The sequence below is a fragment of the Camellia sinensis genome, chromosome 7, assembly GCF_055761805.1.
Source record: "Camellia sinensis isolate YWXY chromosome 7, ASM5576180v1, whole genome shotgun sequence".
Classification (NCBI taxonomy): Eukaryota; Viridiplantae; Streptophyta; class Magnoliopsida; order Ericales; family Theaceae; genus Camellia; species Camellia sinensis.
In genome coordinates, this window is record NC_138967.1 from 29,429,522 (window position 1) to 29,454,000 (window position 24,479).

Consider the following 24,479-nt stretch of genomic DNA (forward strand, 5'->3'; position numbering starts at 1 on the left):
CATAAGTTGATAATTAATTTTGAAATAATATTTGAGATTTTAAAAATTTTATTAAAATTTTTATCAAATATTTTATATAGGCATAAGATTTATATGATATGAATTTTATGTGAGTTTCATGCCAATATAAGATATTTTGGTTGTATATTCTTGAGGAGAGAGTTTAAAAAAAAATTTAATTTGTTTGGTTGTATATTTTAAAAATAATTTTAGAATGTGAGAGTTTAGAATGATTTGATAATTTATTATAATTGAGAATAAGAGAAGAGAAATAAAAAGTGATTGATTGCTATGTAAGAGATAAGAAGTAGTTTTAAAATTTCTTTTCTCAAAATCACTAAGTCAAACAAAATTTTAAAAACATTCCTTCAAAATTTATTTCTCAAAAAGAACCAAACAAGGCTTAGATTTTTGTTCCACTGATCAACAAGTAAAACCTCCTCACAACTGGGGCGTAATTGTCCCTTTTTATTAACCATTATAAATTATTAGCCACCCATTATTTGAAGTGTAATTTTATCTATTAATTAATAAGATTTGAAAAATAAAAAAATCTTACCTAAAGCTTAGGTCTATTTTGAAAACAAGGTAAAAGTTATTTTTTAATTTTTTTTAAATCATATTATTGCTCTATTTTTTATATATATTTTTTAAAATTAAAAAATTAAATTTTAATTTATTTTTTAAAATAACCCATACTAAAGTATGAACTCACAAAATAAAACTTGTGTAAATGTTTCCGTTTGCGAAGTGGGTTGATTTTTTGACTTTTTGACTGAACTAAAAAATTTGGTTTGAGAAAGGCTTTTTGACTTTTTAGATTCTTTGATTTTTTTTTGTGAGAGAAGAGTGTAATGATTGTGGGTTGGGTGTAATGTTTTATTTTTTGTGATTAAAATAATTTATTTTGTCTTTTGTGATTAAAATAACCAAAACACTTAGAAAAGCTCTTCCCAAACGGAGGATTCTCAAGAGTGTTTTTTTTTTTAAAGTTTCCGAAAGTGGTGTATTGTGTGATTGAGATTTGATGTTAAAAAATTGATGTAACTTGTCATTAAATTTTAACCACACAATACACTACTCTAAAAAATTTTAGAATAAAAAAAACTCTAAAAGAACTTTGCTCCACAAAATAATGTAATAGCTTTTTTTTTTGTTTTAAGCTCTCCCCAAACTTAGGCCAAAACAAGAGAGAACACAAAGAAAGAATAGAGAAGAAGAGAAGCAACAACAATGGAAACAAACCCTCTTCCACTACATCTGTCCCATGTTCAAAAACCCTCTCTCATCATCAACAGAACACACTCTCTCCTCCACTCCACAGCCCTAGCAACCCTAATCTACTACAGATCTTCCACCATCTTCCAAACCCTCAAAACCAGAGACAAACCCATCTTCCCATTACTCTTCCTCTCCATCTCTGAACTAATTCTCTCTTTCATTTGGGTCCTCAGCCAAGCACACCGGTGGCGGCCCGTCTCGCGGACCACCTTCCCGGATCAATTGCCGGAAGATGAAGAACTTCCGGCAATCGACGTGTTTGTCTGCACGACGGACCCTAATAAAGAGCCGACTGTGGAGGTGATGAACACGGTGGTTTCAGCCATGGCTATGGATTATCCAGTGGACAAGCTTTGTGTTTACCTTTCAGATGATGGTGGTTCGGATGTGACTTTGAATGCCATGAAAGAGGCTTGGAGGTTTGCAAAGTGTTGGGTTCCTTTTTGTAGGAGGTTTGGAGTTGAAACAATATGTCCTAAGGCTTATTTTTTGGAGGAAAATCATCAGAAGAAGGATTGTAGGAGTGATTTCTTGGCTGAGAAGGAGAAAGTTAAGGTTGGTTTTTGGCTTTCGTTTTGAAATTTTTTAATTTGATTTTCTCAAAATTAATTTTTTTTAATTTATATATTTTTTAGTGAATTTTTTAATATTTATTTTCTAGATCCACATAATTTAAATGCATATAATATTTGTAAAAAATTATTTTAAAATTTTAATAAATATATAAAAATGTAAAAATGTATTTAATTTTTTATTTTTCTTTTGGTATTTTTTTGTAGTGATGAATTTTTTTAAATTTGTTTCATAAATATTATAATGTTTAAGTTAAATACATCTAAAAAATAAATATAAAATATTATAACTTTGATTAAAATAAAAAAATATGAAAATTAAAAAAATTTAATTTTCTGAAAAGAGAGTTTAATTTTTTGAAATAAAAAAAGGTGTCTTATTTTATTATTTTATTTTATATTTTCACTCCACTATCATCAATGCATATTGAACCTAATCATTTTCTTATTAAGATTTTCATATTAAAATAATTAGGAAATGAAGTGACTTTTAGTAAACTGATTGGACTATCTACTTGCCCCGATCTGACATTCATTATTAACTTTGATAATTTACGAGTCGTTTTGTCCATACAGCAAAATAGTTTCACTAAAAATTTAAATAAATCAGGTTAAAGATTTTTTCCATTATCTTTATTATTATTATTATTATTATTATTTTTGTATATTTCCTTTTTGTAAAAATTTAAAAAATAATTCTCAACCATTTCAATTTTTTCATTTCATATTTCAATCAAAGCAAAAACTAAAAAAGAAAATACTAAAAACAAATCACTTTCTAAACCAATTTTAGGATTTGCTGGTTGATTTTTTGACTTTTTGATTATTTTAATCTACGGTTAAAAATCTCATTTATGATTGATTTTTTTGAATTTTTTTTTTTACTTTTGTGAGAGAAAAAATATAATGAGTATATTTGAATGTGACATTTGTCTTATTGAATTTTTAATCTATTTTTTTTTTAGGACTATTTTAGTCAGAAAGCTCTTGGCTTTTTTCTTTTCAAACGAGCTCTTAATCGTTTGTTTCTATTCTATTTTAGATAGAGTTTTTTTGTTGCAATTCATAATAATATAACAAAAATCTCAATTTTATTTAGTAAATTTAACGACTTTTTTTATTATTTAAATTTACACTTTTCAAGACGAAAGAAAAATTAAATTTTCTTGGCATTTTTTTATTGGCAGTGGCATTTTTTATTGGTTTTTTTGGGGTGTTTTGGCAATAAAAAGTTATTTTTTTGATTTTTTTAATCACATCACCTCTTTAATTTAATAACACAAAAAAAAGTTAAAAAGTTAAAAAAAGAGTTAATATTTTATCAACTTTTCAAAACACTACTTTGAGATGGGACTTTTTTAATTTAGGATTAAAAAATTCGTTTGGTTTGATTTTTTTAACTTTTTAAAAATTTTTGTGAGAGAAAATATAAAATGATTATAATTTAGATATTATATTTTTTCTTATTAATTCATTTAGTCAATTTTATATCTTCTGTTTTTTTTAGCTCAACTAAGGTTTCATTTGCCAATTTATATATTTTAGTTAAAAAATTAAAAAAATATTATTAATTATTACTTTTTATGTTTTATATATTTTTTTATAAAAAATTAAAAAATTATTACAACAATCTGGTTTAGGATAGCACGAAGGCTAATGAATATTAACAGTTAAATTTATCTAAATTTAGCTAAAAACAAATAGAGGTCTATAAAAATGACAGAGACAGGCTAGTTAAAGTGGCCTAGCCTTCACTATCTTAAAAAAGTGTGACCTAGGCTTAAGGTGTATTTAATTTTATTTTGGGAAGAAGTTTTCTTCAATTAAATTAAGCTTCCGTTTGAAAAGTAGGTTGGAAAGCTTAATTTGAGAATGATTTTTTAATTTTTTTATTTTTTTTGTGAGAAAGAGTGTAATGATTATGGGTTAAATGTGATGTTTTATTTGTTACAATTACAATAGTCTATTTTGTCTTTTGTGTCTAAAATAGTCCCAAATCTCCTTGCCAAACGGAATATAAATTGTAGCAGTGTAATACAGTTTATTTTTTAATAGGAATTTAAAAAAGAAAAAAAAATGTGTGTGAAACATAATTATATTTTATTTATATTTTATCAATATATTTTTTCTTTCTCTTTTTAAATTCATAAATTAAACACAGTCTTAGAGTATTTTTTATTTTAGAGTTTGTATAAGATTATTTAGTGTAATTTATGCATCAACATGATTATTTGTTTATTAATTTTAGTGATGGTTTTTTGATAGTAATATTTATTATAAATTTAAGAAGGACCGTGCTAGGGAGCTCGAAAACGAGCTCCCCCGAATCCCCCTAATTTTCTCTTTTATTTTTATTTTTTTTTTTATTTTTTTTATTTTTTTTTTTACAGCGGAAGAAGCAAGAAGAAGACGAAGAGGGGGAGGGGGAGGGGGAGGGGGAAGAAGGATTGGAGGGGGCCTAAAAAATGGGCTGGAGGCGGAGGCGGGCGGAGGCGACGCGACGAGCTCGGCTGGGCCGACGACCGGCGGGCAGACGAGCTCGGCTGGGCCGGCGAGGAGACGAGCTCGGCTGGGCGACGGGCTTTTTCTCTCCCTCTCTTTCTCTCCCTCTTCCTCTGCTTTGCGTTCAAAAATGGTGGAAAAAAAGAAAAAAAAAAGAAAAAAAAAAAAACCTAAAGCCCAAAACGACGTTGTTTTGGGCTTTAGGGGGATTCGGGGGCGAAATCCTCGAGCTACCAATCTTTATCCATTTAAGAAATTCGGTATAACAGTGGCTGATGTTTTGTTGTGCAGGAGAAATATGAGGCATTCAAGAATTGCATGATGAGGATTAGAGAGAAAGCAAGCATCATTATGACTAATGGAGATCATCCTCCTCTTGTTGAGGTGAATTTTAAATTGATTTATATATAATAACAAATTATTTAGGCCTCGTTTGGAAAGTGACTATTTTAGTAGGTTATTTTAGTTTTTGGCTATTTTAGTAGGTTAAAATTTTTGTGTTTGGGAAGATGATTGGATTTTTTTGTGGTTGGATGTGATGTTTGTGAGAGAAAAAAGTGAAATGATTATGGGTTTGATGTGATATTTTGTCTTATTAGCTATTTTAGCCTATTTTATCTTTTTGTGATTTTTAACCTAAACTAGGCTATTTTTTTCTTCCCAAACATCCCCTTAGTGTCACATGCTCATAATATTACAAAGGAGGATTCTCACTTCAATTCAAAATTTGGATGTGAGGGTGCTGTTTTGACCAGTGAGATTCGAGTCTCATTTTGATAATTTACAATCGTTTATTTGTCAAGTATTCTATATTTTATTCATATAAAAAATTAGATCGATTTGATAATTGTAACTAGTTTAATTTATTGCGTTTGTCATAAAAAAATATACGGTTTATTTTTTTTGTTGTCTATTTTTTTTGTGAAAAATATGATAAATTGAACTAATTATAGTTATTAGATCGATTTATTTATAGTTTTTAGTAATTTTTTGGCTTTTTGAAAAAGCTAATATGTTTGGGATGATTTTTTATTTTTTACGAAAAGATGTGCAAAAAGTAGAGAGAAAGGAGAATCTTTGACTTTTTGATATAGGTTGTTGGCTTTTTGATTTTTTTAATATTTTTTTATTTTTTTGGCTAAAATCATCACTTGTCAAACGAGGCCGAAATACGGAACAAAATAAACGAATTATCAAAACGGAACTCGTGATGAGTTGTCACTGAAATAAGTAAAGAAAAATACATATTTTAATAAAAAAGAGATTAGAATAACATGTTTTCATTTAAAATTAACAAATTATTGATAAAAAAAAATTAACTGTTATATAAATTAAAATTTTAAGAAAAATTAATGTAATTGTATTAAAAATATGAAGTTAATTATATATTTTAATAAATTCAAGAAATGTGAGAAAAATTTATTCAATTTTAAGTAAATCAGTAATATCCACAAGTGATGTAAGTGGGAAGAAATTTTTAGCCCTAGTTGCAAAATTAGACTATTGGCACATTTGAAAGCAATTGGTGGGTGTGACAGGTGATAAATGAGAAAGGCATGAATGAAGAAGTTGGTGATGGAGTTGGTGCACAGAATGTCCAGATACCTCTCCTCGTTTACGTCTCTCGCGAGAAAAGGCCTTCACTTCCTCATCATTTCAAGGCCGGAGCCCTTAACGTCCTTGTATGTATTTCTTTTCCTCTTTTTCTTTTTCTCCCTCTTTTTCCTATTAACGACGAGTTACCATTCAAATTTAAATAAGTAAAAATAAAATAATTTTTTTATTAAATATTGGCCTCTTTTGAAAACCGGATTAAAAATTAATTTTTTTGATTTGTTTAAGCGTCCGTTTGAGAAGTGGGTTGACTTTTTGGTTTTTTGACTTTTTTGACTATATGAGTCTGGGCTCAAAAGCTTAGTTTGGGAAGGGCTTTTGACTTTTTGACTTTTTTGATTTTTTTGTGAGAGAAGAGTGTAATGATTATGAGGTTGGATAAGATGTTTTGTCTGTTGTGACTCATAAGCCTATTCTGTCTTTTATGGCTCATTGAGCCAAAAAAGCCCAATGAGCCCTTGCCAAACGGATGCTAAGTCACATTATCTTTTTATTTTTTTATATATATATTTTTAACAAAAATAAAAAAATCAACAAATCAGCATTTAATTTACTTCTCAAAACTGTTGCTAAGTGATAAAAGTTTGCTTAATATATATAAAGGAAAGTCTGTACGTAATGTTCGGAATCTTTTACTTCTATATGACCCCATTTATTTTGACGGATAGACGGGAATTGGAGTTGAGATAGAAGTGAGACTTACTAATGTTGTGTTTATTTTGGGAGATAGAAAGAGATTTATGATTCCCTCCAAATTAGGACGGGCTTTGGGGAAGGGATTAAAATAGAGGCTTGGAACTTAGTATTAGAAAATAGTTTGCTGAACTATTTTTTATTTTTTATATGTTGAGCATTTTTTTGAATATTAATGTTTAATTTTTTTTGTATTTTTTGTTAAGTTAAAATCATAGTTTTATTTGTTTTATTTTATTTTATTTTACTTTATTTTTTATTTTTTACATGTTGAGTATTATTTTTTAACATAATGTTTAATATTTTTATATTTTTTTTATTTATTTTATTATTTTATATAAAAATAATTTAATAATTTCTACATCAACAATTATAATCAAAACAAATATAATTTTACTCTAAACATAAACGGCCCTTTATGCCAAGTGAATGATTGATGTCTTGAAGTTTTTGCTTTTCTTTGTGCTAAGTGAATTTCTAATTTTCTATTTAAATCAAAAAATTTAATAGATACTTTGGGTCTAATAAAAAAAAAATCTTATCACTTATGACTCATGATATGTATGCCTACCTTCTAGTATACATATAAAGAGAATAACTCTATTTACTGTGTTTGGTTTGAGTTTTCTGGATTAAATTTTTTGAAAATTGAGTTTTTTGATTTTCGTATTTTTTTGTTTTTAGTGAATATTTTTAAAATTTTAAATATTTTTTTTTCTTTTTTAGATGCACCTTACTTAGATGTGTCTAAAAAGTAAAAAAATTGTGAAAAAATATTTTAAAAAATTAAGAAATACATAAAAATACAAAAAATGTACTAAATTTTTGTATTTTTTTTTTTTGTATTTTTGGTATTTAGTGAATTTTTAAAAGATTTTTTTTACAAATTTTTTACTTTTTAGGTGTATTAATGTTAGGTGTGTCTAAAAAGTAAAAAAAAATTCAGTAAAGACAAAAAAACACAAAAAACAAGAGTGTAAAAATTTTTAAAAACTGTTTTTAAAAAATAGGAACCAAGCGCAGTGATTGGTGTTGTGGGACCTTTTTCCATAAATTTTTGTATATCTCCAAATTATCCAAAATACTCTTATGTAATTGACGCCTGCAACTGGGTTTATCTCCTAAAACTTAATGTATTTGCTTTCAATTTTTTGAATTCTATTTTTTAGAAATTAAATTTTTTATTTTTTGTGTTGTTTATTTTTTATTTTTTAGTAAATATTTTTAAACTTTTAAGCAATTTTTTTTAAATTTTTTCAGATGTATCTTACTTAGATGTATGTAAATAATAAAATATTTATGAAAAATATTTAAAAAAATAAATGAATACACAAAAATATGAAGAACGTATTGAATTTTCATATATATATATTGTATTTTTAGTATTTAGTAAGTTTTTTAAAGATTTTTTTCACAAATATTATACTTTTTAAATGTATTTATGTTAGGTTTGTTTAAAATTATAAAAATTGATTAAAATATTAAAAAAATTCAATGAAAAAAAAATACGAAAGATGACAGTAGAATTTTCTGAAAAGTAAATTTTGAAAACTAAAACCAAACAATTATATTCAGATTCAAATCAAAATTTATATTTTACAAATTTAACAATATACTCCAAAACAAGTTTTCATTTATTTACAATTTATTTAATTTAAAATTTGAAAGAGTAATCATTTCACTTTTCTCATCTGTGAATTTTACATTTTAACTCATTTCAATTATTAAAATTTATTTATTTTCACGCACTACACACCATCTTCAAAAGTGATGTCTTTGTACGAATTTTTATAATTGATGAATTAATATTTATAAATTTATAAATTAAAGAATAAAGTGGTATTTCATTTTTAATCAAAAATGAGTGAGACCACTAAAAAGAGGAGTACTAATAGCTCTAAAGTGGTGTGGGTCCTACATGATGGGATGTTTTGCGCTTTTTTTTTTGTTTTTGAATTTCCACCTCATTAGTGGTCCATTAGTGCTCCCAAATTAGTGGGATGAATCATTAAAGAAGAATAATTGAGAATATTGTTGGACGAGATGAATCACTAAAATTTAAAAACTCACTTTTTCATCATATTTTAGGGGTGATTTGGAGATTTGCTTATTTAATATTTTTTTTTGACTTTTTATGAAAAAAGATGTGTAGAAAAATAATGAGATTATATAACAACTTGTATCAAATAAGCAAATACACTACTTATTTATATTGTTGTCAAACCATCCCTTAGGATAAAAATAAGTAGCATTACTATTAGAGATGCTCTTAGTACTTACAAAAAAAAAAAAAAAAAAAAAGTGATTGGCTTTTTAGATAGTAATTTGTCCTATCCCCATCAATCTTAAAGGCTTAATCATATAAGGGTGATCTCTGAAGCTACATACTAAAGAGTCGAGACTTTAGAGATTATTCTTAAGTGGTGATACATAATAGAGTCACTTAATCATGTTGCGGTAAGTCGCAGATTTGCACATATGTGTAGATTTGAACTCACACTCTTGACACTAGGTACGATTCGTACAGGTCTGAAAGGTTCGTTTTACCAACTATATATGTTGTCGCTCGAATGATTGACCCCAAAGAGAATGGTACATGAGACCTAGATTATAGAATATTTCCGGAGTACTACGTGTCTATACTCTTAACCAACCATCATTTATTCTGTCATTTTATATTTCTCAATCATCCAACATAATATCCTATTAAGTATACATTTTATTTTGCCTATCAATTGTTTTATGTTTTTACTCCAACCATGCTCTTTATTTTAGTTATTTATCCAAATATTATTAATTTTATAGAATGTGATCAGCAACAAAGATGGAGGGAAATGAGCCCAATGATTGAATATATTTTGCCTAGCGTTGAAGGCTAGCTACATGAGCATCTCCAATGCACTAGGCATATAATACTTATTAGTTAAAATGCCTAGTGTGATTCACTTTTTTCAATTCCAATGCACTAGGCATATGATTAGGCATTTTGGCTCAACTCATATTCACTAGCTACATGTAGCTAGCCTTCAACGCTAGGCAAAATGTATTCAATCATTAGGATTATTTCCCTCAATCTTTATTGTTGACGTGGCATTCTATAAAATTAATAGTATTTGGATAAATAGCTAAAATAAAGAGCATGGTAAATGTGTCATTCTTAAAATTTGGCTAGGGTTTCTGATCCCAAATTGCTCTATGAGAATGATCAACTTGATGCTTCTATTTCTCTGGAAGGAAAGCTTCTACATACTAAACATATGAAGTAAGTCTCTCTCAACTGTGTGTGTTAAGTAGAGGAGATGGAAGGAGGGTGAAATCCGGTTCTCAGAAAACGGAGGACGGGTATGCAAAATGGTCGAGCAAGGGTGAATGACTTGGTATCTCTATTCGTTGATGAAATACCAGAGACCATGACCCCTAGAGATCTATTTAATCTGTTCAGTAAGTTTGGAGTTGTGAAGGATGTCTTCATACCAGGGAAAAGGAGGAAAACAACAAGAACACGATTTGGATTTGTTAGGTACGATTGCAAAGTGGCTGCAGAGATGGCAGTGCAAAAAGCTGATGGCTTATGGTGTCACAACAGGGCATTGAGGGTAAAGTTGGCTGAGTTTAGCAAGTCCAATCAAAGTAGACATATGCTCACAGATGCTAAGCAGGGAGATATGGCGCAGAAAAAGCAGTGGACCCCTGTCCAACCTATGATGCGAATCAAAGGTAAGTCATATGCGGAAGTAGTTAAAACTGGACGACAAAATGGAGGAGAATATGACAATCAAAATGTGTCTGTTAGAGCTGTGGAGGCTGGGAATGGGTGGTTATATGATAGTGTCCTGCTCAAGCTCAAAGCTTTTTTCTCCTTCCATGACTTTAGGAAGGAGATCTATAAGAGGATAGATAAGGATGTGGTAGTTAGACAAGTGGGAGGGAAGCAGGCAATTCTATCTTTTAGCTCCAATCAGCAGAAGAAGGAAGCACGAGTGAGAATGGAGGAGTGGATTCATGACTGGGGTGATGAAGTATGTGAATGGGAAGAAGGGAAGTTAATGGAACTTGATAGATGTATCTGGCTCACTTGTGTGGGAGTACCTCTCAATCTCTGGAATATCAAGACCTTCGAAGCGATTGGCAAGGTATGGGGAGATGTAGTTCAGTACGATGAAGATACAGTGGGAGGTAAACATTTTATGTTTGGCAAAGTAAGGATTATCACAAAAATCATGGAGCCCATCAATACGGTAATCAATTTACTAGGAACTGAGAGGGCTTATCAAGTGAGAGTGTATGAAGAGCCCTGTGTCAATATCTGTCAATGTAATGGTGAGTATAGCTGCCAGATAAATGAAGTAATGGAATCCAATCTGCACGATGAGGTCGAACACTTGATCAAACGAAGGGGCCAGGATGATAATGGTCATCAAGAGGTAGCTGTCAATGGTGTTGAAGGTGGGGAGGAAGGTGAAGTTGGGTCGGTTGCAGAGCAGAGCGATGATGAGGATGTGGCAAAAATTGATGAGGTGTCAATTAAGGGAGCTTACACAGTGGAAAGAGTACTCGAGGCAGTAGATGGAGGCCATCATTTCATGTCTGGAGTAGCAGGAAAAGAAGCTGAGCGTGCTTTAGGGAAAGAAAGGGAGCTGCAGGCGAGCTGCTCGAGGGTGCTGGAAAGGCAACGGATAGAAGACCAGGTGTGCACTTCAGGTTTTATAAATAGTCAAACTGGGTTGGAGTGTAGTCGGCCCAAAATAAATTTAGAAGTTGTGCTACATGGAGCCCAAGTTCAGCCCATAACTAATGGGCCAAGATGGGAAGTTGATTCCAATTTGAGTGATTGTATAGCCCAGAATCAATATAAGGCTAGAGGGGACGATGCAGCATACAAAGACAACCATGTGAAGGGGGGCCCATCTCAGAAAGTTAATGCTGGATCAAAAAGGAAGTCTGATCTGAAGCGGAAAGGAGTTGACCAGAGTAAAGGAAAAATGGAGCAGGGGGGCCATCCAAAACAGAAGGGGATTCTATGTAGTAGCAGCCTCAGAAGTGGAGTGATCCTTCGAGCGGCAGCAGCTGCTATGTCCCTATCAGCATCACAGAGGAGTAATTCACAAAGAAGAAGCAAGTTACTTAAAGAAGCCCGAGCTACGGTTGAGGTAGGAAAGGCTTTAGGACTAAACTGTGAAGAAAAAGAGGAGGAAGTGGTGGCCAGAATAATAGAGTTGGAGGAAAAAGATTTAAAAAGAGTTGAAGGGAGGAGAGAGGCTGATTAAGGTGCTGGACAAATGAAGGAGTACAGGAGCTGTGGTAGAGGTTTTAATGAAACTCATGTCATGGAATGTCAGGGGTCTTAGACGACCTGAAAAAAGGAGTAGAATTAAGGCATTGGCGAGGGCAAAATCAGTGGATGTTTTGTTGCTGCAGGAGACTAAGAGAGAAGCTGTTGATGGCAATTTTGTTAAGTCCCTATGGCCAATGGATGAGATGGATTTTATGGAGGTATGTGCAGAAGGCAGTGCAGGTGGTCTCCTTTGCATTTGGAACCCTCAGATTTTCCAGTTGATAGAATGCTGCAGTTCCAGGAATTTTATTCTTCTTTCAGGTATCATATCTCAATCTTTTCATTGTGTAATCTGCAATATTTATGCTCCGACAGATGTAGTGAAGAGGAGGAAACTATGGGAGAGTCTTATAAATCTTAAGCTCTCTTATCCCAACCCTTGGTGCCTGGGTGGTGATTTTAATGAGATTAGAGTCATGACTGAAAGGAAGGGCTGTTCACGAAGAGATAGGGGAATGAAAGATTTTAATAATCTTATTGATAGCCTGGAATTAATTGACCTGAATATGCATGGAAGGTTATTCACATGGTGTAATGCATTGGATGGGGAGAGGTGGAGTAGGATCGATAGGTTTTTACTTGATCCTGTCTGGTTAGAGAAGTATAAATTTAAACAATGGGGTTTGGCTAGGGGAATTTCAGATCACTGTCCAGTTTTGCTTATGGAGGATGGGAAGGATTGGGGGCCTAAACCTTTTCGATTTATTAATGCCTGGACATCCCATCCTCAGTTTAAAAAGGATGTGGAAAAGGTCTGGGAGGAGGCTCAGATTCAGGGGTGGGCTAGTTATAGACTCATGTCTAAGTTTAAAAGACTGAGAGCATATCTGCGTAGATGGAACATTGAGGTCTTTGGTAATATTGATGACCAACTTCAAAAAGCGGAAGACGAACTCCATGAGTGGGACTTGAAGGCTGAATCTGGATCCTTGTTGGAATCAGAGGTGATTAGAAGAAGGGAGATAAGAAGTCAAGTATGGAATCTAAGTAGAAGTAAAGACAGGTTGTGGCTACAAAAGTCTAGATTGTCATGGGCACAGAATGGTGATAAAAATACTAGACTATTTCACTTGATGGCAAGTAACAGGCAGAGGAAAAATTTATTGGATTCAGTGCAGGTAGATGGGGTAGTGGTGAAGGATCCAAGTATGGTGAAGCAAGTAGTGGTGAACTACTTTGAAAGAGTTTTTGCTGAAAGCTGGAAGAGCAGGCCTAAGTTGGCAGGGCCTTTGTTGTCCATTAGTTCTGTTGACTCAAAGGAAGTATTGGAGGCAGATTTTACTGAAGCAGAAATTTGGGCAGCCATCCAAGATTGTGATGGGAATAAAGCCCCTGGGCCTGATGGCTTCAATTTGTATTGTATCCAGAAGTGCTGGTCTTTAATGAAATGTGAGTTCATTCAGTTGTTCCAAGAGTTTCATCGTAATGGGAAGTTGGCCAAAGGGGTAAACAGCTCTTTCATCACTTTGATCCCTAAAAAGAAGAACCCAATAGATTTAAGTGAATATAGGCCCATAAGCTTGGTTAGCGCAATTTATAAAGTGTTGGCTAAAGTGTTGTCTAGAAGGGTAAGGAAAGTACTCCCAAAGCTCATAGGAGAAGTTCAATCTGCTTTTGTCTCTGGTAGATGCATCCTGGATGGGGTCTTAATTGCAAACGAAGTGGTGGATTGGTGGAGAAAGTCTAAGAAAACAGGAATCATTCTTAAATTGGATTTTGAGAAGGCCTATGATTCAGTTAACTGGGAGTTCTTACTGTCAATGATGAAGAATCTTGGGTTTGGTGAAAAATGGGTGGGTTGGATTTGGTCCTGTATATCTACATCAAGGATCTCAGTGCTTGTGAATGGATCGCCCACAGCAGAGTTTTCTCCTCAGAAGGGTTTAAGACAAGGAGATCCACTATCGCCCTTCTTATTTAATATTGTGGCAGAAGGTTTAAATATCTTATTGGAGAGAGCCAAAGACAAGGGGATGATCAGAGGAGCTTCAGTTGGTCACCAAGAACTGAAAATTTCTCATTTACAATTTGCAGATGACACTATTATTTTTTGTGAAGCCAAATGGGAGGAAATTATAATGCTTAAAAGAATCTTAAGGTGTTTTGAAGTCATGTCAGGCCTCAAGATTAATTTTCATAAAAGTGTAGTTTGTGGTATTGGAGTACAAGAGGAGCTAGTTAAGGAGTTTGCTAAAACACTAAATTGCCTCAACCAGAGTCTACCTCTGTCATATCTTGGATTACCTTTAGGGGCCAATCCAAGGAGAAGAAGTACTTGGCAACCGGTGGTGGAGAAGTTTAAAAAGAAGTTAGCATCTTGGAAAAGGAGATTTTTGTCCTTTGCCGGCAGATTGACCCTAGTTAAGTCTGTTTTGTCAAGTCTTCCACAGTACTTTCTATCCATCTTTAAAATGCCCGTTGGTGTTGCTAAAACAATTGATAGGATTCAATCAAACTTTTTGTGGGGAGGCTCTGAAATTAAAAGGAAAATTCACTTAGTTCAATGGAAAGAGGTGTGTAAAAGTAAAGCCCAAGGGGGGTTGGGTTTGAGAAGTCTCAGTGATGTTAATGTGTGTTTACTGTTAAAATGGTGGTGGAGGTATGGGTGTCAACATCAGTCTCTTTGGAAAAGGGTAGTATGTAGTAGATATGGCGGGATTGGAGGTAGGTGGACACCAGAACCAATGCCAGCTGCAATGGTATCTATTGTGTGGAAGGATATTGCATCATTAGCTTCATCCAATAGTGTAGTGGCGGAGTTTTTCTCACAAAACTTTAGGATTATTATGGGAAATGGGGAAAGAATTCATTTTTGGACGGATAGATGGTTCAATGATATGAGTCTTAGGTGTGAGTTCCCTAGACTATTTAGTTTATCCGTGAAGAAGGATGGTTCCTTGCAGTTTTTCTACCAACGGAGAGGGTTGGACAGAGATTGGAAGTTGGCATTTAGAAGATCGCTCCTAGCATGGGAGGAGGAGGAAGTACAAAGACTAAATGCAGTTTTAGCAGAGGTTCCTAATCTAAATCCAGTGACTGAGGATAACTGTCTGTGGAAAGCTAATAATTCAGGGGTATTCTCTGTGGCCTCAGTGTGGGAAAGGTTGGAGGTAGCTAATGGATCCAGGATTCCTATTTCAAACTTCATATGGAAAAATGCAGCACCTCCAAAGGCTCAGTTCTTCAGCTGGTTAGCTTGGAAAGGGAGAATCAAAACCGCAGAATTTATGCACAGGATTGGAGCTCTACCCATCAATGTCAGCTCCTTATGTGTATTTTGCAAAGCAGAAGTCGAAACTATTAGTCATGTGTTGCTTTTATGTCCATTGGTGTGGAAGTTATGGTCTGAGCTGATAAGCTGGTGGGAAGTGCAGTGGGTAACACCAGGATCAGTGATTGTTTTGCTTGACTGGTGGTCTGGTATGAATTTGAAGAAGAAGGAGTTCAATATTTGGAAGGTGGTCCCTTTGGCTATGTTATGGTCCTTATGGAAACTTAGGAATGAATGCTTATTTAACAATGGTATTGCAGATTTTGCACAGATGGTAGAAAGTTTGAAAGTAAGAATTGCATTATGGGTTAAGTCAAATGTTAAGGGGGTGCACTACACAGTACATGATATTGTCACAAACTTGAAGCAGGTGAGAGGGTGTCTGACATAGGATTAAGGCTGGGCTGTTAGTAGTGTGTAGGTGGAAGGTGGAAGCTGATCTGATGGCTGCTGCAGCTGGAATGGTCTGAGGCCCCTCCATGGGCCTGCTGTGAGGCTGGTTTCAGGCCTGTTACTGGTGATCAAGGCAAGGTGTTGGCTGCAGGGAGAATAATGTTCTGGTGTGTCCCACTTTTCAAGTCTTGTCTGCAGCATTATGGTGATACCTGCAGATTTGTGGGCTGGATGAGCTACTGGCTTGTTTGCTAACTTTGCAGATTTGCTGTGCTGCCTAAAACAGATTCTGATCTGTTTTGCACTACTGGTTTGTGCAGCCTGGTTGGGTCTCTGCCTGGTTGTGTCTAGATAGCATTGGTTTGGTTTTTGGGTTGCAAAGGTGTGGGAAGAGCTGTAGACTGAGGTGGACAAATTATCTGAGACCTGATATCAAGAGAGGCAAGTTCAGCTTGCAGAAAGAGCAGTCCATCATCCAACTCCATGCTCTTCTAGGCAACAGTTGCAGATGCTGTGATATTGCACAGATTTTGCAGATTATAGTGAGATTGGATGGTAAGCTGGTCCATGCAGATTGATAGTGATGCTGGTCTGATATGCTCTGCAGGAGGAATGGTCTGATTTATCATTTTGCTGTGGCTGCTGGTGTGTGGATTGTATCATGTTGCTTTAGGTGGATTGTATCAAGCTTGGTTTTCTTTTTTCTTTTCCCTTTCTCTTGCTTTCTTTTGATTGGTTTCTCGCCAATCTTGGGTCAAGTGCTAGCAGATGATTTTGCTTCCTTTGCGGTGCCAACCTAGTTGGGATGGTTAAGGCTAGCGGTGATGCTTTTGCACTTCCCTCTTTATTGATGTATGTTTTATGCTTGTTCTGCTTTCTTCATCAATAAAATTCTCTTTGCTTATCAAAAAAAAAAAAAAAAAAAAAGAGCATGGTTGGAGTAAAAACATAAAACAGTTGATAGGCAAAATAAAATATATACTTTATAGTAATATTTGGATAGGTAAAATGCCTACTACCGTTGGAGATGCTCAATATGAGTTGAGCTAAAATGTCGAATCATATGCCTAGTGCATTGGAATTGAAAAAAGTGAGTCACACTAGACATTGTAACTAACAAGTGTTATATGCCTAGTGGGTTGGAGATGCTTAGATTACTTTTATATTATTTTTTGTTATTGAATTTCTTACTCCATTATTGTAATTATTGATATAACTTTTGTAATAGTTTAATCAATAATTATTTTGTGACATTGTCTTTTTTTAACTTTTTTCTAACTTCAAGTTAGAAAAAAAAAAAAAAAAAAAAAAAAAAAAACTACTTTTAGATGCTTCTAAAAAAGATTCGAGTCAGCTTTGAAAAAAATTCTATATAGACAAAACAAGTTACATTTTATCAAACAAATTTACAAAAATCAGCTTGTACATTTTTGTCATTTCTAAACTTTAAAAAAAAAATTAATTCTAATTTTTAAGATTGTCAAGACGAGACAAATCTAAAAAATAAATAAATTTGATGTACTTTTTTTTAAAAAATAAATTCACTAAAAATAAAAATAAACCTAACAAAAAATAAAATAAAATAAAAAATGTCAACCCCTACACATCCATGTATATACATACTACACCATGGTACGTTGGATGGAAGTATTATGAAAATCATGAAAATCAACCAGTTAAATATACGAATATTGATGGAACAAAAAATAAAATAAAAGAATTTTAAATTTTGAAATTTAAAATCTAAATCAGAGATAATTGTATAGGGCAATTTAAAAATGAAAAAAAATAAAAATAAAATAGATAAGTTCACACCAAACTAAATTGCAAAATACGATGTTTTGGCATGAATATCTCACATGAATTAATCATTGTTGCAGCTTCGAGTCTCAGCCATGATTAGCAATTCCCCATACATACTAGTTTTGGACTGTGACATGTATTGCAATGACTCGTCATCGGCTCGTCAAGCAATGTGTTTCCATCTTGATCCCAAAATGTCACCCTCCCTAGCTTTCGTTCAATTTCCTCAGAATTTTCACAACATTAGCAAGAATGATATCTACAACTGCCGAATAAGATCCTTATTCACGGTACATACATAAAATGAAAACATATATTATTCTCTTATTAAAAGAATTTATGTTCAAGGACTTTATGATTATGAGATAATAATAGAAGTGTGGTTTTTTTTTTTTTAATAATTGAAAACCAATAATATTCAGATACTATGGAAAGGTATGGATGGGCTTGAGGGACCATGTTTGTCTGGTACATGCTTTTACATAAAGAGAAAGGCACTCTATGGAAGTCTCATAAAAGAAGGTATGTCGTTAAGAGAATCAGAAATACTGCAGACTCAAAAAAATTGTTTTAGATTTTTATTTAATTATGAAATGAATCTGATTCATAAATTAAGATTTTTTAATAAAGTTTTGGTTAATTTTTTTGAATTTATAATATTACTGTATGGGATATTTAATAGATAATGGACACTTCGACAGTGCAATTGGATTAAGTGGCCTATTTACATTACATCTATTCCTTGAAAATCAAAGTATTGAGCCCAACTCCTTTCTTCTGGTGGTTCATAATTGAAAAAAGTGGGCGTTTTGTGTTAGTTTGTTTTTTTTTTTGGGTTACTGGAAATTCAGAACATAAGAGCATGTGGCAAAACAACTTCAAATCACTGTTTAATATTTCTACATAATAGCTATTTAAATCTCTAATTACTTTCTCTTTAATTTTCAGATGTTGATATCATGAAACGTAAACAGTGTTTCGGCTCTTCCAATGACTTCATCAAATCTCTTGATCGACATTACAAGCCGAATCACAGTAACTTTTCGAATACAATGTTGTTCAAAGAAACCCAAATTTTAGCATCATGTGCTTATGAAAATCAAACCAAATGGGGCAAAGAGGCAAGTACATGTCCTAAAACAACAAATCCTCTCCACAGTTTCTACTTCGCGAACGCTACCAACTTAGAAAAAGTATCGAGAAAGTTATGTGTATTATGTTGATTGAAATTTAGTCTAGCGTGACTCTCATAATGAATCTTGTTCACACATTTTATTTTTTAAGTAAATGTGTAGAAAAGCTATTGACTCACAGGAAAAAAATAAAATTAAAAAAAAAAAAAAAGTCCACTAAGTGATTTGGATGGGTGTAATTAGGGCTCACACCGATAGTTTGATCTATTCAAATTTGTAAATTAATGTGTAGATTATCTAGGATTTGATAATCAATATATATATATATATATATTTTTTTTTGTTTTGAAAAAATAGACAATAATCATGATTTTGAAAATAAATAATCTATTTTTTTTTTAAAGAGAAATATGTTAAAATTATGTAATTATAATTATTGGATTAATTTGATTTTTTCCCACACACACACACACACACACACACACACATATATATATATGTAAATATGATGAATAATTTGGATAATCACATTATGGCCCATAATGGTCATACAAACCCAAACTGCATGGATCAAGTACCATATGATATTGGAGACAAACCCATTTATGAGAAAAATATTTCAAAAATAAAATATGTGATGTAGATTCAAACTTGGTGTGATATAGGTTATATCTAAGATCAAAGTCCATACCTAGATGCAAACCGAAAAATTATCTGGAATATTAAACATAGGGTGTAGATTTCACCTTCTTATTGTGGGGCCAATTAATGAATGAATTTTGGCCTTAAATTGTAAATTCTAGATAATTTTCTAGTCTATGTTTTGGGTATGTAGACCTCTTGTTCATTTTTGAGATTCTTTTGAACTATGAAACTATAGTATGCTCTCTTCTTTGCTCCAATATGCAGGTGGGTTTCTTGTATTTCTCAGTGGTGGAAGACTACTTCACAGATTTTATCAATTTACATGGCAAAGGTTGGATTTCAGTGTATTGTGACCCGGCAAGGCCAGCTTTTTTGGGCTCATGCACCACAAATCTGAGTGATGTGTTGGTTCAGAGCACCAGATGGGGTTCTGGTTTGGTTGAAGTTGCCATCTCAAGGTTCTGTCCTCTTCTACATGGCCCAAAGCAGAAGGAGAAGCAGATGTCTGTTCTTGAGAGAATGTGCTATGCAGAACTGGCCTTCTTTCCTTTAAGTTTCATCCCATTGTGGTGCTTTGCAACCATTCCTCAGCTCTATCTTCTCAATGGCATTCCCTTGTACCCTGAGGTTAGTTTGTAACCCAAGATATATATGAATTCTGTTTCTCTTTTACATAATTATGATTTCAGATAGAGTAATGATATATGAGCTGACAAATTTTACAATTTTCTTTTTATAAATCTTACAACTATGACTATAATGATAGCCCTTTTTGGGATTACAGTAAGCAAGATCATTAATTTTTCTATTTGTTTAACATTATTATTTCGATTTTAATTTTATTAACAAAAACTAGTTGGACAAAATCTGATAAAAAAAAAGTACGCATATTTGAAAATGGAATGTGGGGCCAAAAAAGTTAAGCAGATTTGAGAATGGGTGTGGGACCCATTTTTTAATTTAATTAATTTTTTGTGATCCGATTCTGTCTAATTAGACTTTGTTCAGATTAAAATTATAGAGATTAGATTTAAAATGTATTAACCAAATTGTTTAAATTGAAATTATAGGGATTAAAGTGAAATTTAGGTTAAACTATAGGAGTAATAAGTGTTATTAACTCTAAAATCAAAACAAAAACAATAATGTGAGTCCTATTTATTATTGCAATACAAATTTAACAAGTCTAAAAATATAAAAATTAATCACAGAACTAAAACCTATATAGTTGGATAAGATCTTTTAGATGTGGATCCCATCAATAAATTTTGTAAAATTTTGCATATAAAAATATATATATATATTATGTGTTTTATTATGTGATTGGTTTCTGAATTTGTAGCAAAATTGTTACAAATTTTAACCACTACGCCTAGCCACTACTTGAAGGGCTTTAGTACCTACCCAATATGATCTCTCTTGTTTGGCAGGTTTCAAGCTGGTATTTCATTGTATTTTCATTCATTTTTGTCTCATCCCAATCCAAACACATCCAAGAGATCTTCTCAATTGGAGGTTCAATCCAAACATGGCGCAATGAACAGAGAATGTGGATGATAAAGTCAGTCACATGTCATCTCTATGGAAGTCTGGATGCTTTCATGAAGAGAATGGGTATGAGAGAAGCCAATTTTCTACCAACCAATAAAGCTGTTGATGATGAGCAGCAACTCAAGAGATACCAAATGGATATATTGGATTTCCAAGCATCAAACATGTTGATTGTTCCAGTGGTCACCTTGTTGATTCTAAACCTAGTATGCTTGTTTGGAGGAGTTACTAGGATGGTTATCAGTGGAAGTGTTAATGAGATGTTTGTGCAGGTTGGTTTGTCATTTTTCATTGTATCAATGAGCTCCCCTATTGTTGAAGGGATGGTGGTGAGGAAGGACAAGGGTAGGGTTCCAATTTCTGTTTCTATTTTGTCTGCTGTGATTTCCATGATTTACTTGCTTTTGGGATCTCTTATTATCATGTGTTGGTGACAAGTAGATCCTGTAGTTGGGTTAGAAGTTTTGTATTAATGTATCGCCATGCTGTTAGTATTTTGATTTTAGTTCTTTTCTTCCTAAAATGAGGAAATGAACAATTTGATTGAAAATGTATTGTATGGCCCAGAGTGTTGAGGAATTTGTAAAATGGGTTTTCAAAATTTATTGTTTAATTTTTTAGTGTTTTCAAAACCTTCCTTATTTTTCTTCGGAAAGTTTGAAATAAGATTAGGAACTTTGTCCCATATTAGAAAGAGAGGAAAACATGGAGCACTTAATAAAGTGCTATATGGAATATTCTTTTAAATATGAAATTGTAGAATGAATGTTAATATGCACGCACTCACACCGCAAGGGTGGTGCTTCGCACCATACGCACACGCGTGCGTGGCGTAGGCTATGTGGTGTTTGATGGTGCACTTTGCATGAACGCATCGGACAGGTTGGAGCGATGATATGGAATACAGTCAACTTCACGTGACAGTGATGTGGCGTCCGTTGGTGATGAGTCAATCAACCGATCAAATAGTTGTGTCCGATCTGGAGCGGCTTGATCATAGCTGTTGATTGGAGATGTGGGTGATCGTACAAATGGGATGGCACCCGATCATGATCATGTACGATCAGTTAAGGCATCTATTCGGTGTGAGAATGATCTACACTATAGATCGTCGATCCAACGGTTAGATATGATCGGATGTGATCAAGGCCTATAAATATGCTGCGAAATCAGCCATTTCAAGCCATTCAAAAATTCAAAAAGCATTCCTGTAATTCTCTCTCCCTCTTGATTTAGAGTTTTTTAAGCAAGTTTATGCTTTTCTTACTGGTATTCAACTTCTGCAGACTTGATTATCAGTGTCTTGGTTTTCTTGATTATATCAAGGGTATTCTAATCTACTGTCGTCAGTGCAGACGCTGGTAGACTTGATCTTTAGATCAGGTTTCATTGTATCCTGAAGGCAAATTTGTTGTAACTCTCTGCACACCTTTTGGTGAGTGCAAATATTGTCTTTAGGAAAACGACTAAGTAACGCGACTTGAAGTACCAAATTTCTGTTCTACATAAATAAGATCATCACCAAGTTTTGAAGACCCGAAGATCACCAACTGAAGAATTCAAGATGAATTGTTCCAACACAGGGTAGGTTTAATTCTTCTATCCTTTCTCTCAAATCCATAACTATTCATAACTATTACATTGATCCCAAAAAGAGTTCAGCCCAATGTTTTTAACCTAGTCGATTATGATTTGATATTAGAAACACGTTGATTTTTTTTCCAATACTTTTATTTGCAAATGCTACATATTTAATTCTATCCATATATAGATCTATTTTCTTTTTCTTTATGGTGGTGAAGTTTGATCCATGCAGAGTCATTAATTCCTACTATCCAGACATGTTGAAGTTCTCTCACTTATCTAAATTTAACAGTTTTGGGGATTTAAGCATGATGGAATTTTGTTGATTGTTCTCATTAAATTTGTTTGAAATACTAGCATTGAGTTGCATAATAATTTGCGAAAATTTCCATTCAGTTGAAGTTTCTAAAAACAATTATAAATTAGTGGTATATTTTATACATTTTAATAATTAAAATATTAATTTTTTTAGAGTAAATTACACTTACCTCTCATGAGATTTCTGACAAATACAGGGATCTCCCCTGCGGTTTCAATAATTACAGAAACCTCCCATACTTTAATTGACAATATCAAGATTTCCCCATTTTTTGAATGCCGTTTACACAATTGACATAAACTGCTGATGCCATCAAAGATAAATACTGAAATGCTCATAATTCCCTCAAGTGTCTTGTTGAGAAAAAGCAATACCCAAATTCAAGCAAAACAATACCTAGTTTAATTGATTTTTCAAATCTCATATATACAAACGTATACATATATAAACATATGCAAACATATTTTGATTTTGGTAAAGAAAATAAAATCCAATTAAATTAATTTCTAAATTTGTTTAACAAATATATGTATATATGTACACACATACAAACATGGGAACAACTTTTTTTTTTTTCTAAATTTAAGATATAAATATATATATACACACATTAAAATTCAAATAAGAATTTGTTTGGATTTCCAACAAAGAATAGAAACCCAATTTAACAACTGGACAAGATGAATGACCAACACAGAACAATTGAAAAGTCATCCAAGACTCACCAACCCATCATATATAGCAGCAATGAACACAATGAAATAACAAAAGTAGATCAAGCTTCGATTTTGCTTGAATGTGCAACCCCAACCAAAAATCATAAAGAAATTGGTAGTGACCTACCAAATTAAAAGTAACCAACTTCCAGCTAAATCTTTAAACTTAAAGAAAATTAAGTACCCAAAACCATAACAATATCGTGTACTAAAAAAGACAGTCAAAGCAAAACTTATATACCATAGTCAAGAATGAAGCATATTGGCTAAAAAATTGGTAGTCATGTCCAAAACAAGAAAAGAAGTAGAAGAACAAAACTGTGATGTATACATATTATTAGTATATATATACCTGCAATTGGAAGCTATGGCAGTGATGCCATCAATGGTGAACCCCTCATCGGAAACCAACATCCTCTTTAAGTGTATACCCTCCAGATTGACACCATTCTTGGCCATGGCTTCAATCCATGGGTACACAAAGCCTCTCCAATCATGCGAAACCAAGATGAAGTCCGCAAAATGGGGCTTTCCTTTTAACGTTAGAGACCTAACTCTAGGAAACCTCTTGATCAATTTCTCTAGACTAATTGCATAACAATTCTCTACGAATACACTTTCTCTGTTGAACCTCTCCACCTTATATAATGACTTGCACATCACTGAAACCGCATTGCGGTCTCTGTGTGATGTCAAGAAATTAAATACATGCTCTAAGGCCTCATTCGAACGATAACCCTGATCCCTCTTACCTTCTCTCTCTCTCTCTCTCTCTCTCTCTCTCTCTCTCTCTCTCTCTCTCTATTTTTCCAGATTTGACGATGGTGATGAACGAGAAGGGCAACGGGAATGAGAGAGGGCGGCGAAGGAGAGAGGTCGCCATTGGAGGAAGGATATTGAGAAGAATAATCACCGGTGGGCTTTGGGATCGCCGGAGGCAGTTATACTAGTAGTAGCCGGAGAGATTACGGGAAGGAGAGAGGGAAGAGAGAGAGAGAGAGAGGCAAAGCATAGTGAGGTAGGTATAAGAGATTTAGGGATCAAAGGGTATTTTCGTCTTTTTATGC

General features: G+C 33.0%; 1 protein-coding gene across 1 annotated transcript; it reads left to right on the forward strand.

The window, feature by feature from the left end:
- Window positions 1-508: 508 nt before the first annotated feature.
- LOC114267972 (quillaic acid 3-O-glycosyltransferase CSL1) lies at window positions 509-21,343 on the forward strand. The gene is made up of 8 exons (XM_082877646.1): window positions 509-1,836; window positions 4,647-4,739; window positions 5,894-6,037; window positions 17,542-17,754; window positions 17,887-17,986; window positions 18,413-18,585; window positions 19,507-19,869; window positions 20,673-21,343. Exons 1-8 carry the CDS (start codon window positions 1,234-1,236, stop codon window positions 21,225-21,227), a joined length of 2,244 nt encoding a protein of 747 aa, XP_082733772.1. The 5' UTR covers window positions 509-1,233; the 3' UTR covers window positions 21,228-21,343.
- The last annotated feature ends 3,136 nt before the right edge of the window (window positions 21,344-24,479 follow it).